We start from the raw sequence: 13,724 nt of genomic DNA on the forward strand, positions 1-13,724 counted from the left end.
AAAATGAAGAACAATTTTAACCAACATAAACTTACCAGTATTTCGGTGGGAAATGTGGCCCTGCTTTTGGGTGATGAGATAGTCAATGAGGATTGTTGTTGCTGTGTGCCTTCGAGTCTATCCCTAAGTCTAACTTTTAGGATAGGGGGTGGTGGTGGTAAATGACCTTGGAGAGCTGCATCTGGTCCGTTTGGGGACCCCTGGCCTATAGTTTCCTAGAGAGGTGTTCTCGCTAGAAATCTCTATGTCATTCCTATAAGAGAAAGTTGACCATTGAATCACAGTGGAAGATATAGAAATTCCTAGAGAGAGAAATATAATCAAATATGTGAATAATTAAATCTGCAAAAGTCAAAACCGTAAATATGAAAGGATGTCTGTAATATCTATTTGTAAGAGTCTTTATCAACACAACTGTTTCATTGACACATTGTATTTTTGGCTTCCCCCATACCAACACTTTACAAACATTTGCCTTTGTCATGTGGGTTTAGTCATGGGGCTGGCTTACAACACAATTAAGCGGTAGCTAAGTGTTAATAACCATTTATTGTGTCAGAAGTGAACCAAGGGTACAGTTATAATGTATTTAAAAACACAAAAAAGTTAAAAACTTGGCATTATCCTAAATGTGCTTTGACCAGTAGCTGGCCACTTGGAGTGCCTGTGGTGTTGCTTTAAGAAGATCTTCCATTGTGCATGTGGCAGGACTCAAGACACATTGTAATAGGTGGTCTGTGGTTTGCTCTTCTCCACATTCACATGTCATGAACTCCACTTTTTAGCCCCATTTCTTAAGGTTGGCTCTGCATCTCGTGGTCCCAGAACGTAGTCTGTTCAGTGCCTTCCAAGTTGCCCAATTTTCTGTGTGCCCAGGAGGGAGTCTCTCATTTGTTATCAGCCATGGCTTGAGGTTCCAGGTTTTATCCTGCCACTTTTGGACTATCACTTGCTGAGGTGTTCCTGCAAGTATCTCTGTCGATCTTAGAAAACTATTTCTTGATTGAAGGCATTGGCATGCTGGCTGATATCTGAACAGAGGATGGGCCAGAGATGTCACTGCCTTGGTCCTTTCATTATTGGCTGCTACTTCCCGGCAAATGTCAGGTAGTGCAATGCCTGCTAAACAGTACAATTTCTCCAGTGGTGTGGGGCGTAGACAACCTGTGATAATGTGGCATGTTTCATTAAGAGCCATATCCATTGTTTTAATGTGGTGAGTTGTATTACACACTGGACATACATATTCAGCAACAGAGTAGCAAAGTGCAAGGGCAGATGTCTTCACTGTGTCTGGTTGTGATCCCCAGGTTCTGCCAGGCTCTGCAAATGTATGATTATATGCCCCAGGCCCCTTCTGCACTGCCATATAAAATTCAGATGACCTGCTTTGAACTGGATTATATGGCAATGTAGACTCATATAATCCAGTTCAAAGCAAAAAATGTGGATTGTCTGCTTTGATAATCTGGATCATATGGCAGTGCAGAAGGGGCTCCAATGTAATGGATGTCAGATGCTTGCCTTTTGGCTTTCCCGTCCTCAGCTGCATCCTAAAACGTACAATAAGCCAACAGTAAGATAGTGCAGGGTTGCGCTCAGCAGATGTGCTGCCATTGGCTCTTTCATTAATGAAGTCACTACAAAATATTTTGTTCTTTTGGGGCGATTATTGAAGACTGAATATGAAAGGCATCCTGTGCTAGAAATTAGTTATGCAATTCCCCAGATCTAATCAGATGTGACAGAAACGCCCACTTGATGTGTGCCAACTGACAAGGCGCACACTACAGTAATTGCTTTTATGAAATAAAAAGCATTTCTTGTTATAATCCTGGGGGTGTTTCCAGGAAGAACAATGACTGGGAAGTAATGCAAAGGTTATATTGCTCTTACTCTTTGTCATTTTTGCTGTAAGAAACTACCCCAGAAATCTCGCTTACTTTTAGCAAAATAAAAACTGTCAGTAATCAAATAAGAAAATACAGTCAGCTCTCCACATTTGCTGGGGTTACAGGCACAAGACTCCCATCAAAATAATAATAAAAACAAATAAATAGTTATTTTTTTACTTAACAGAATAAATGTCTAGGTATTTTTAAGGCCCCTTCCACACAGCTGAATAAAATCCCACATTATCTGTTTTGAACAGGAATATATGGCTGTGTGGAATCAGATAGTCCAGTGCAAAGCAGATATTGTGGGATTTTTTGCCTTGATATTCTGGATTATATAGCTGTGTGGAAGGGCCCCAAGTCTTCCATCGTTGAAATTGCATGTAGACTTACACTAGATTCCTAGAAAGGTTCCTAGAAAGATTCTCTGTCTGGAAATCCCCAGGTCCTCTACCATGACTGGAGGAAGTTGACCACAGTCACACTGAAGAACCGAGAAATTTCTAAAGAGAACATTCTGAATAATTAAATTCCCAAAACTCAAAACTGCAAATGTGGAGGGAGGACTGTACCCCGGAATTGAGAGCTTATTTAATGCTACTCTTACAAACAAGATGTTCAAGTCACCTCTTAGTCACTTGAATTGTCATGGCTCAATGCTATGGAATAATGGGAGCAATTGCTCCATCAAACTACAACTCCCAGGTTTTCAAAGCATCGAGGCAAGGCAGCTAAAATGGTGTCAAAGTGCATTAATTCTACAGTGTAGATACACCCAATGACTGTGTCTGAAATAATGCAATGTAGTTACTATTTACTGGTGTCCCACGCTTGAGGAAATTCAGCGAAAAACACCCCCTAGCAATCCCAGATTTAATTTATCCCATCTTCTGTCCTGAGTGTCTACTATTTCATGTCTTTGGCTTAAGGGAGGTGGAGTGCCACTACTCCATGGCCTCTGTGTCATACAGGTATGTGCACGTTTCATCACCAGTCTAAATTTTCCTCCAAAACGTGTTCTTGTGGACTTCAAATGCTGCCAAAAGTTCTGAACACACGTGTTGAAATCACTTGGCACACAGTTTCCTGTATCCAGCATTGTAAATAATCTGCCTAAGAGATCTCTGATTACAGACCACTGTCTCCACAATCTCTGATAGTCATACACCAGACTGCACAAATAATGCCATCCACCCTGTTTTGATTTTTATTGGTGACAGCTACCGATGGCCTTGCACTACATGGTTTGCTATCGACTATGGTTTCACCTTCTTTAAACCTTTTTACCTATCTTTATGGAGCCCTTGGTGGCACAATGGGTTAAACTCTTGTGCTGGCTGGACTGCTGACCGAAAGGTCAGTAGTTCGAATCTGGGGAGCTCCCTCTGTCAGCTCCGGTTTCCCATGAGGGGACATGAGAGAAGCCTCTCACAGAATGGTAAAACATCAAAACATTCAGGCGTCCCCTGGGCAACGTCCAATTCTCCCACACCAGAAGCAACTTGTAGTTTCTCACGTCGTTCCTGACATGAAAAAATCCATCTTTACACATTACTCTCATCAATTGTCTTGTTATACACATTTTTGAGCTTTCTGTAGATGTTGGCAGCAGTCAATCCTTTATAGGTCAAGAACTCAACTGCTGCTCTTTGTTTCTGCTTCATATTTATGATTACACAACACCCAAAAGTATAGAAATTGTGTCAGTCATGCAGCATGAATTGCCCAATCTGGTGGCATTATGGCATCACATTTGGATTAAAACTGCCAGAGAAAATGGCACACAGGCTTTGTGAAGGACTAAACTGCGGAAAAACTAGTTCAACAGAATGCAAATCAAGGAAGGATTGAAAGCCAACATGGAAAAGTAGTTTATGTGTTAGACTACAACACTGGGAGACCAGGGCTCAAATCTCTGCTCAGCCATGGGTGACCTAGGACAAATCACACTCTCTCAGCCTCAGAGAAAGGCAAGGGCAAAACCCCTCTGAACTAATTATGTCAAGAAAAACACAGGATAGGTTGGTTCACCTTCAGGGCACCATAACTTAGAAATGACTTGAAGGCACATAACAATAAAGAACTAAAATCTTGAATTTTCAAGCTAAACCTCAGTACTGGAATGACGACGTTTCTTCTCTAATCCATCGGAAAGGAGAAGCTTAGAGATGCTAAATGCTAGGATGATGGTGGAGGAAGAAACATATATTAATGTTGACATTTAAGTATATAGCTTATGACTTGATCCGGTGAATTCATTTGTTACAAAACAGTCCATTTCTTGGTTTCACTGCACCTTGTCCTACAGGGCATTACTATATGAAGGTTTAGAACAGCTCTAGCCACAAATGATGGTCAGAGGAAAAGAAGCAAGCTATGTATATCAAGTCATGTCCAATATATGGTGACCCCATCAAGGGGTTTTCTTGGCAAGATTTGTTCAGAGGGGTTTGCCTTTGCATTACTCTGCGACTGAGAGAGTGTAATTGGATTTGCATTATATGGTCAGTATAGACCAGACATGGGCAAATGTCATCCCTCCAGGTGTTTTGGACTTCAACTCTCACAATTCCTAACAGCTGATTCAAACTGCATTATATGGAAATGTAGATCCCAGCCTATGAATTGCCCAAGGTCACCTAATGGGTTTCCATGGCTATACCATGTTGTCTGACTAACATTGTACAAAACAAACATTGTAAATGGGATGATTTTTCTTACTCTGTTATTCACAGAGTAGTCTTTTCACACTAGTGGCCTTGGGACAGAAAAGGACACAAAATAATATGCACTATTCTACAAGGTACATTCATACAAAGACTCACAGGCTTTCAACGAAGCATTTGAATGTACAATTTTTATTCTTCTTTCTCTTTTATTACCACCTATAGCTTTCAGGCATATACAAAAATATCTCCATAACTTTTGAGGGTAATGGATCCTTCCAACCAGGCCAGTTTCTACTGAGACCAGGCACTGCGAAGATGCCATCTCTGAATTGCAGGAATATCTGGTATCAGTGTATTTTGTCGCAGATTTCAGGCATCCTTCCTTTAAGCAGACCGTATAATTCTAAATAGCTTGAGATCACCTGGCTTGAAACGTAAGTAAATGTTTAAAATATCCGGTATTCTAGGAATGTATTTATTTCAGTCAGCTGTGACAAGCAACTGTTAACCAGAAAACTTTTCCTATCCGCTGGAAAAAAAGAAACAATAAACTCTCTTTTTAATAATCCCTTCTATAATCTTTCAAATCACATAGGATTCGCAAAAAATCCATAGTCAATATTTGAAATAGTAAGACTATTAAATATTCAAACAATACATGGAATGTATATATTTACATAGATAAAAGAGATGAAAGGAAGAACTATATGAAGATTAACTGCCAATTTTAGAAAGTGAAGTGGAAGCCATCAGAGACTGAATCTAGTCTTAACTAAAACCTGTCAACAAATATGTAAAACAAAACAATTGCCCACAGATATGAAATGTTCAATATACATTCCATTTCTCAAGAAAAAAGACACCAGGGATTGCAGTAACCATAGGATAATTGCACTAACTTGCAATGCAAGTGAAGTTAAAGAAATACAGTATATGGAGCAAAAATGCCAGATATCCAAGATGGGTTCAGGAAAGGAAGAGGCACCACTGATCATATTGCAGACATACTGGATAATGGAAGGCACCAAATAATTTCAAAACTAAATCAGTCTGTGCTTTATAATTATAAATTGTATATAATAATAGTAATGTAGATAATAAAAAGTATGGGCTACTCTTAAAGGTATAGACATGCCACCAAATTAATTGCCTAATGTGTATCCTGTATGTGTATCACAACAAGAGGATACTGTTAGAACATAACAAATAAATAGAGAATAAATGGTTTCCAGTTGGCAAGATGGCCAGAAAGGCTGCATTTTATTACTTTATCTTTTTAACTGGAATGTGGAATACATTATTTGTAAAGCAGGGTTAGACTTTGAGAAAGGAAGCATAAAACCCACAGGAAATCACATTAACGATATAAGAGGCATAGGTGTCACCATAGCAAAGGCTTGGAGCAATTCGTGAAGAAATGCAAGGCAAAAAGGCAGATTTACAGTGCAACATGAAGAAAACAAAAATATTTGCTGCAGTTTATCTACATAATTTTAATGCAAAGCATAAAGATATTGAAAAACAAAAATTCCATGTTTTCACTACAGTTGTTAACCAGAATGGAGACAGCAGTCAACACATCAGAAGACCAGGATTTGGGATTGTGTCTATGTAGGAACAAGCAAGACCCTGAAGTTTAAATATATATAATTGAATACTAAAAAATAGGAGGTCCATGCTGTTGTATCTCCCATTTCTCTTTATTATTGTGAAAGCTGAAAAGTGAGGAAAGCGGATAGGAAGAGAATAAATTCATTTGAAAGCTGGGGCTGGAGGAGAGTGCTGCAGAACAGCTAAAATGACAACTAAATGAGTTATTAAATAAATCCAACTTGAACTCTAAATAATGCTTATTAAAGATAGAAGTAGGAAAAAGGAAGGCCACATTCCAGATGGATGGATCCAATCAAGGAAGCCATCACGTTGCAAAACCTGACCTAGAAATCTTGAATGCATAGATTCAGTGGAGAAAACATTTCGCAACCTGTGTCCTTGTCTTACTTAACTGCTGAGTATGCCTGCCATCTAACATAATTCTGCTCACACGAAGCAGGTGAATATAGCACTGAATGAAATGTGCAGAATAATCACAGGCTGTCTTAAACCTACACCTGTTGATAGACTTTATAAACTAGCTGGCACTCCCCCCCCCCCCCCCATGTGCGATGGGAAGTTGCTGCCAATTGTGGGCAGCAAAATCAGACTGGATGGCCGCCCACAAGGGTCTGCCTCCAGGGGCAAACCAAGTGGAGGTCCCTGAACAGACTCAGAAATGGAGTTGGCAGATCAAAAGACAACCTGGCAAAATGGCATTACCTAGAAGAATCCTATACCTTGTGCAACTGTGGAGCAGGAAAAACAAACATCGGGTTGCTGAGTTTTCTGGGCTGTATGGCCATGTTCCAGAAGCATTCTCTCCTAAGGCTTCACCCACATCTATGGCAGGCATCCTCAGAGGTTGTGAGGTCTGTTGGAAACTAGGCAAATTAGGTTTATATATCTGTGGAAAATCCAGGATGAGAGAAAGAACTCTTGTCTGCTTGAGGCAAGTGTGAATGGTGCAATTGGTCAGCATTCATTAGCACTGAAAGGCCTTTCAGCTTCAAAGTCTGGCTTCTTCCTGCCTGGAGGAATCCTTTGTTGAGAGGTGTTAGCTGGCCCTGATTGTTTCATGTCTGGAATTCCCATTTTCAGAGTGTTGTTCTTCGTTTACTGTCCTGATTTTAGAGTTTAAAAAAAACACATTTGTAGTCAGAATTTGTGCATTTTCATCGTTTCCTCCTTTCTATTGAAATTGTCCAGTTTGTGGATTTTAATGGCTTCTCTGTGTAGTCTGACATGGTGGTTGTTTGAGTGGTCCAGCATTTCTGTGTTCTCAAATAATATGCTGTGTCCAGGTTGCTTCATCAAGGATTGACTTCTCTGGCCGATTTAGTCTGCTGTGCCTTTCCTGTTCCCTGATTTGTGTTTGGCAATGCTGCATTTGGAGGTCCCTATGTAGACATGTCCACAGCTGCCTGGTATACAGTAGACTCCTGCAGAGGTGAGAGGATCCCTCTTGTCCTTAGCTGAACGGGGAATTTGTTGGATTTTCTTAGTGGGTCTGTAGATAGTTTGTAGGTTGTGTTCTTCATCGTCTTCCTTACGCATTCAGCGGTCCCCTTGATGTATGGTAAGAACAGTTTTTCTCTGGGTGGATCTTTGTCTTGACTCTCCTGGCTTGTTTTTGGCCTTGCAGCTCTTCTGATGTCTGTGGTGGAGTATTCATTGGCCTGTAGAGACATCAGTATGCTTGCCCACAATGCCCTGCCTCATGCACAGAGGAAGAATGGTTTAAAGTTACACAGAATGCAGTCACTATTGCCCGTTTTGGGTCTAAAACTATTTAGCTGCATGTGCTCCCTGTATTTTATTAGTTTTATACTTACTTATTGATGCAATGCTTCCAACACGAAATAAAACCTGTGTTCCGACAAGGCCCTTATCACACTACACCTTTCTAGAGGTATGGTTCCACTCCCAACTTCCATGTCAACACTGGGTGGGATCCTGATGTTTGTAGTTTACAGCAGGCATGGGCAAACTTGGGCCCTCCAGATTTTTTGGACTCCAACTCCCACCATTCCTAAGAGCCTCAGGCCCTTTCCTTTTCCCCCTCAGCCGCTTAAGCGGCTGAGGGGGAAAAGGAAGGGGCCTGAGGCTCTTAGGAATGGTGGGAGTTGGAGTCCAAAACACCTCGAGGGCCCAAGTTTGCCTATATTTGGTTTACAGTGAGGCCCACGCCCCTCCCTCAACTGCAAACCATGTCGCCATGGTAGTTAAAGTAGAATAACAACGCTCTAAGCGTCGCTTTTGCGGTGCGCCTATTCTCCCCCCCCCCCCCATGCGCAACAAGCGGAACAGGAGGTCAAGACAACGGGGAGCGCTCCCATAGGCTGTTCTGCCCGCCATGCAAATAAGATGGGCGGAGCTAAAACGGGAAAAAATCTGAGAAACGCAGTCCATTTCTAGTCCTGTCATACTGTAGCTGAAAACTGAAAGAGGGCGGGGCTTGGGTATGTAAATGAACCCAGTCCGTCCATAGTACTGTTGTATTTGAACACTGAAAGAGGGCGGGGCTTGGTATGTAAATGAACCCGTCTCTCGTTTGCTCGGTTTGGAAAAGAGAAAAGGCACCTTCCCGCCTCCCCCTCCTCCTCACCCTCCCTTCTTGGGTGGGCGGGGCTAGATATGCAGATGAGGGTGGGTACGCGCGTGGCGGCTCGAGCCAGCCGCCGCCTGAGGTGAGCTCAGTTCTTGCCGGTGAAGTGAAGAGGAGGCGGGAGGAGGAAGAAGAAGAGAGCCCTTTGGCTTCGGCGGAAGCGGCGAGGGACGGTTAAAAACGGCGCTTCTTCCTTCAGTTTGAAAAGTCACCGTCGCGGAGGAAGAAAGGGAACATGGCGAGTGAGAAGAACGGAATGGAAGGGACCAGCGGCGGCGGCGGAGGAGGAGGAGAAGAGGTAAAGCTATGCGTGAGATGCGTACGTGTGTCAGCCGGCGCCTCCTAAGGGCCCCGCAGGGGTTAACGGGGATTTCATAGACACACACAGAGATAGGTATACAAGCATACATATACTCCCACTTGGTTCTTGAGGGGATATAACTAACACATACACACACACACACATATATATAAGTTCGGGAAGGTTTTCAAACACAGCATAGTGACTCCTGAAAGCAACCTTTCCTTTCATGAAATAGTATCTCTTCCTTTAACTTGGTGGAGTATTGAATGGCCTAACAAATGATTCCCCCAGGCAGGAAGAAGCCAGGCTTTAAAGCTGCAAGGCTATTCAGTGCTAATCAAAGTGGTCAGTTACAGCATTCACACTTGCCTTATGCAGACAAGAGTTCTTCTACCCTCGACATTCCACAGATATATAAACCTACCTTGCCTAGTTTTCCAACAGATCTCACAACCTCTGAGGATGCCTGACATAGATGTGGGTGAAACGACAGGAGAGAGTGCTTCTGGAAAATCGCCATACAGCTCTGAAAACTCACAGCAACCCAATTATTATTATTATTGATATGTTTGTTTATACCCTGCTTTTTCTCTCCACCAAGGAAACTCAACACTGCTTCAAAGTGTGTCCCTGAGCACAGAGAATAGCAGGTATTTCAGAGGTTGTGAGGTCTGTTAGAAACTAAGCAAACGGGGGTTTATATATCTGTGAAAAGTCCAGGGTGAGAGAAAGAACTCTTGTCTGTTTGAGGAGGTGTGAATGGTGCAATTGGCCACTTTGATTAGCATTGAATGGCCACCCAACAAAGGATTCCCCCAGGCAGGAGGAAGCCAGGCTTTGAAGCTGCACGGCCATTCAGTGCTAATCAAGGTGGCCAGTTGCACCATCCACACTTGGCTCAAGCAGACAGGAGTTATTTCTCCCACCCTGGACATTCCACAGATACATAAACCTTCCTTGCATAGTTTTCCAACAGACCTCACAACCTCTGAGGATGCCTGTCATAGATGTGGGTGAAATGACAGGAGAGAACGGTTCTGGAACATGGCCATACAGTCCAGAAAACTCACAGCAACCAAGTCCGGTGCTGTTTAGGTCATGTCAAACGAAATAGAAGAAATAGGCTTCAGCTGCTGGGGTCGAGGAGGGTGAGGAGAGGCCTGGTGTTGTGAGCAGAAATGTTTCCTTGCATTCTTTTTTTTTTTGTCATCCTTGCTTTCTTGCACCAACAGGTGCTGCTACTGGTCCTTTTGTCTGGAAGGATGACAGAGTGGCAGGCAGTATTGTTGTGTGTTGTAAGCTTCTGCCTAGAATGCCTCTATGTGGGCAGCTTCTTGAGGCGAAACTAACACAGCACTCCTTGAATTATGAAATACAGCACTCCTTACATTATCACTAGTAATCATGCCTGGAGCAGTTCTAAGTAGAGATGAACCTGTTTTTAAAAATGACCTGGAATGTCTCTTTTCACAACAGCTGTTGCAGTTTTATTTCCTTATGGAAATAGAGGGCTAGAATACCATCCAACAAGAGGAGCCCCTGGTGGCGTAGTGGGTTAAAGCCTTGTGACTTGAAGGTTGGGTTGCTGACCTGAAGGCTTCCAGGTTTGAATCCAACCCGGGGAGAGCGCGGATGAGCTCCCTCTATCAGCTCCAGCTCCATGCGGGGACATGAGGGAAGCCGCCTACAAGGATGGTAAAATATCAAAACATCCTTGCAGCCGGCCAATTCTCTCACTTCAGAAGCGACTCAGGTTGTTCCTGACACGAAAAAAAAAAAATCCACGTCCTCATCCCAATCCTTGTGTATCTTCAAGGAGTTACCAACTTGTAGTGGTCTTAAGGTGCACCTATCATTGAGGTTTTTTGGCATAATTTGGACTGTATCCCCATTGCATAATTATAGCAGTTTTATATTACATTAAGTACAATGGATCAATACTATAAAATCTGGTAATTTGTAGTGCTGTGAGATATTTATCCTTCTCTGTCAGGGAGCTCTCATGCCACAACATCCTACAAATTCTGGATTCAATAGGACAGAGTCGTGGCAGTTAAAGGGTTATCAAACTGGTATAATTCTGTGGTGTGCCTGGTTTTTTGTTCTGGGGGGGATCTGCCTTTGCCTTCTTCTGAAACTGAGGGAGTATGACTTGCCCTAAGTCACACAGTGGATTTCATGGCTGAATGGGGCTTTGAACATTGGTCTCCAGTTACTGTCCAGCACTCAAACCACTATGCCAAGTTGGATTGCAGTTCTACATTCATTCATATGAACCCCATTGCCAAGACGATAAGCAACAAAGAGCAGCAGGAAACAGTGTCTCCTGCTACAGTTTGTTTGCAAAATTCAAAAGATGGTTTTGCAAACAGTCTGGATCATTTGATCAAGTGACCCACATTTAACATGGAACCAAACATTGTGTACCTTTATCCTAGGCATGGGCAAACTTCGTCCCTCCAGGTGTTTTGGACTTCAGCTCCCACAATTCCTAACAGCTTGTAGGAAGTCCAAAACACTGGAGGGCAAAAGTTTGCCCATGCCTGCTTTATCCTAAATATGATGTCCCGTTGGTTTAAGAACAAGCATTGAGGGCTATTTTTGTTGTTTTGTTTTATGTTCTATCCCATTTATGTGTCATTGCATTCACTGGTTCTCACTCAAGTACATTTAATCCAAAAAGTGGCATCGTGTATACTGTGACATTTATACTGATGATGCCATATTTCTTGCTGTATGTCATATGGGATTGCAAGAAAAGTTTGGCAATGTTGTGAATTTACTGCTTTGGGCAGTTGTAAAATAAATAAATGGTCCTGTGCCCCATCCAGCATAGTTGCAACATAAGTACTGTATATATATATATATATATATATATAATCCTTTCTTTCATGGCTGACCATTCTTGTATTTCTTTTATTTAGCTTTACTGTGAACTTCCTTGAGTCCCATTTTTGTAAGAAAGGCAGGATATATTCAGTCAGTAATTGTGTTAAGGGACTTGTTTAGGTAAGAAAGGTGACTAAGCAATAATGTCCAAGTACATTTTGTGACAGTGCAGCTGACTTCCTTTTAACTTGGTGAATTATTTGGCATACTCCTGCAAGTTCTTGTCTGGAGATGGATGATGTTCTGACTGATTTTTTTGGTTGTGTATGATTTCACCACAAAAATAGCATTGCTTCGGTGAATACTATACAATTGGAACTTTAATGCTAGTGTATAATGCAGGAACATAAAAATAATGATAATAACAATATTAGTTGCTTTAAAATGGTTGCCTCTGCAAGTTGCCAGACAAAATTGCTCTGTCAAGTTCTCTTTTTTCCTATAAATAAATACAAAGTGTATGTACCTTTGCATTAATTCACTGTATTCTGAAGAGGTTTATATGTTCTGTTCTTAACCATGCTCCCACTTCAAAGGATCAGGTTTCTTGTGGGGCTTCTCAGCCAGGAAGTTGAAGCACAGCGACTTACCTTGCAGTGTATTCACAGAGCCAAGATCTAAATAGAACCTTCCATCTTTCTAGGTCCGTTCATGATATTATTTTGCTTTAATTTTTAGTATAAATCTTTAGCATTTGCTTTTCCCAACTTGTTTTCTTCTTTCTTAAGAGTTCAGTATCCTTATTTCTTCATATAGTGACACTACTGTATTATAAGGAACAGCATCCTCCCCAGCTTGAGTTGTGCTGGTTGAAGTGTTTTAACATGAGCAGGGAAGTTGCACTCTATACATTTTTTAAATTGTGAAACCACTTATCCCAATGTGATGGGGCGTTTTTTCTCTGTGACTCTCCCATGCTAGAAATAATCCCAATGAGTAGAAAAACTGCTAAGGTGAAATGGTTTTTGGAGGAAAGGGGAAGGTTTACACTCCACCTTCCTAGTATTGTGGCTAGTTTTAAATGACCCCTTCAACTCTGTGCAATGGCCTCAATATACTAAACGCACCAGATCCCATCTGATACTGGAAGCTAAGCAGGATCAACCCTGTTGATTGCTTGGATGGGATACTACTAAGGAAAACCATCTACTGTAGGCTATATTTTCGAGCAGGGATCCCAAACTAAAGCCTATGGACTGGATGCAGCCCTCCAAGGTAATCCCCCCCCCCACGCCCTAAACTTTAGATTTAGGGTCATCCTAAATCTGAAACCACTTAAAGACACAGAACAACGGCAATCCTAATTGGCGTTCTCATCAGCCAAAAGTAGGCCTACACTTCCCTTTGAACTTACCCACATGTAAGTCAATGTTGGTTAAAATTGTTCATTTTAAATACTGTATGTTCAAGCAAGCTTTTGAGAACAACTAATCCCTAGTTGATCTATGCAATTGTTATGCAGCCTTGTACTTCATCCCATTCTCTTGTCCCATGGTTACATCTTTGCATGTATCCCATTCCCTTATCCTTTGTTTACAGCCTGGCCATGTTTACAGTAGCTTGCCGCAGATGAGCTCTGTTTTAATTGAGTTTTAAATTGTTGTTTTATGTTTATTTTTATTTAGTTGTATTTTATGTTGTGTTTTATTTTATGTTCTGTTTTAGGCACTTTTGTGCCGCCTTCAGGGAGATGGTGGCGGGATACAAAAATTAAGTTATTATTGTTGTTGTATTGTTCTTTCACTACAATGCACTGGCTCTCTCAG

At 41.7% G+C, this 13,724-nt stretch overlaps 1 protein-coding gene and 1 long non-coding RNA gene across 3 annotated transcripts in view; one reads left to right on the forward strand and one right to left on the reverse strand.

Annotated features, from left to right (window-relative positions):
• Window positions 1-4,731: 4,731 nt before the first annotated feature.
• Window positions 4,732-8,260, reverse strand: LOC134296597 (uncharacterized). The gene is made up of 2 exons (XR_010003391.1): window positions 7,993-8,260; window positions 4,732-7,874 (listed from the first exon to the last, which is right to left on the reverse strand). It is a non-coding gene; the product is annotated as an uncharacterized LOC134296597 (long non-coding RNA).
• A 457-nt stretch (window positions 8,261-8,717) lies between these two features.
• The window catches only part of ttc39b (tetratricopeptide repeat domain 39B), an 87,206-nt gene continuing 82,199 nt past the window's right edge, over window positions 8,718-13,724 (forward strand). Inside the window, exon 1 of one of the 2 annotated variants that reach the window (XM_062971904.1) lies at window positions 8,718-9,063. In XM_062971904.1, the coding sequence (XP_062827974.1) occupies window positions 9,001-9,063 (63 nt within the window). In that variant the 5' untranslated portion in view covers window positions 8,718-9,000. The remainder of the gene's footprint in view (window positions 9,064-13,724) is intronic. The other variant, XM_003216438.4, reaches the window with a different exon arrangement.

This window comes from Anolis carolinensis, chromosome 2 (genome assembly GCF_035594765.1).
Source record: "Anolis carolinensis isolate JA03-04 chromosome 2, rAnoCar3.1.pri, whole genome shotgun sequence".
Taxonomy (NCBI): domain Eukaryota; kingdom Metazoa; phylum Chordata; class Lepidosauria; order Squamata; family Dactyloidae; genus Anolis; species Anolis carolinensis.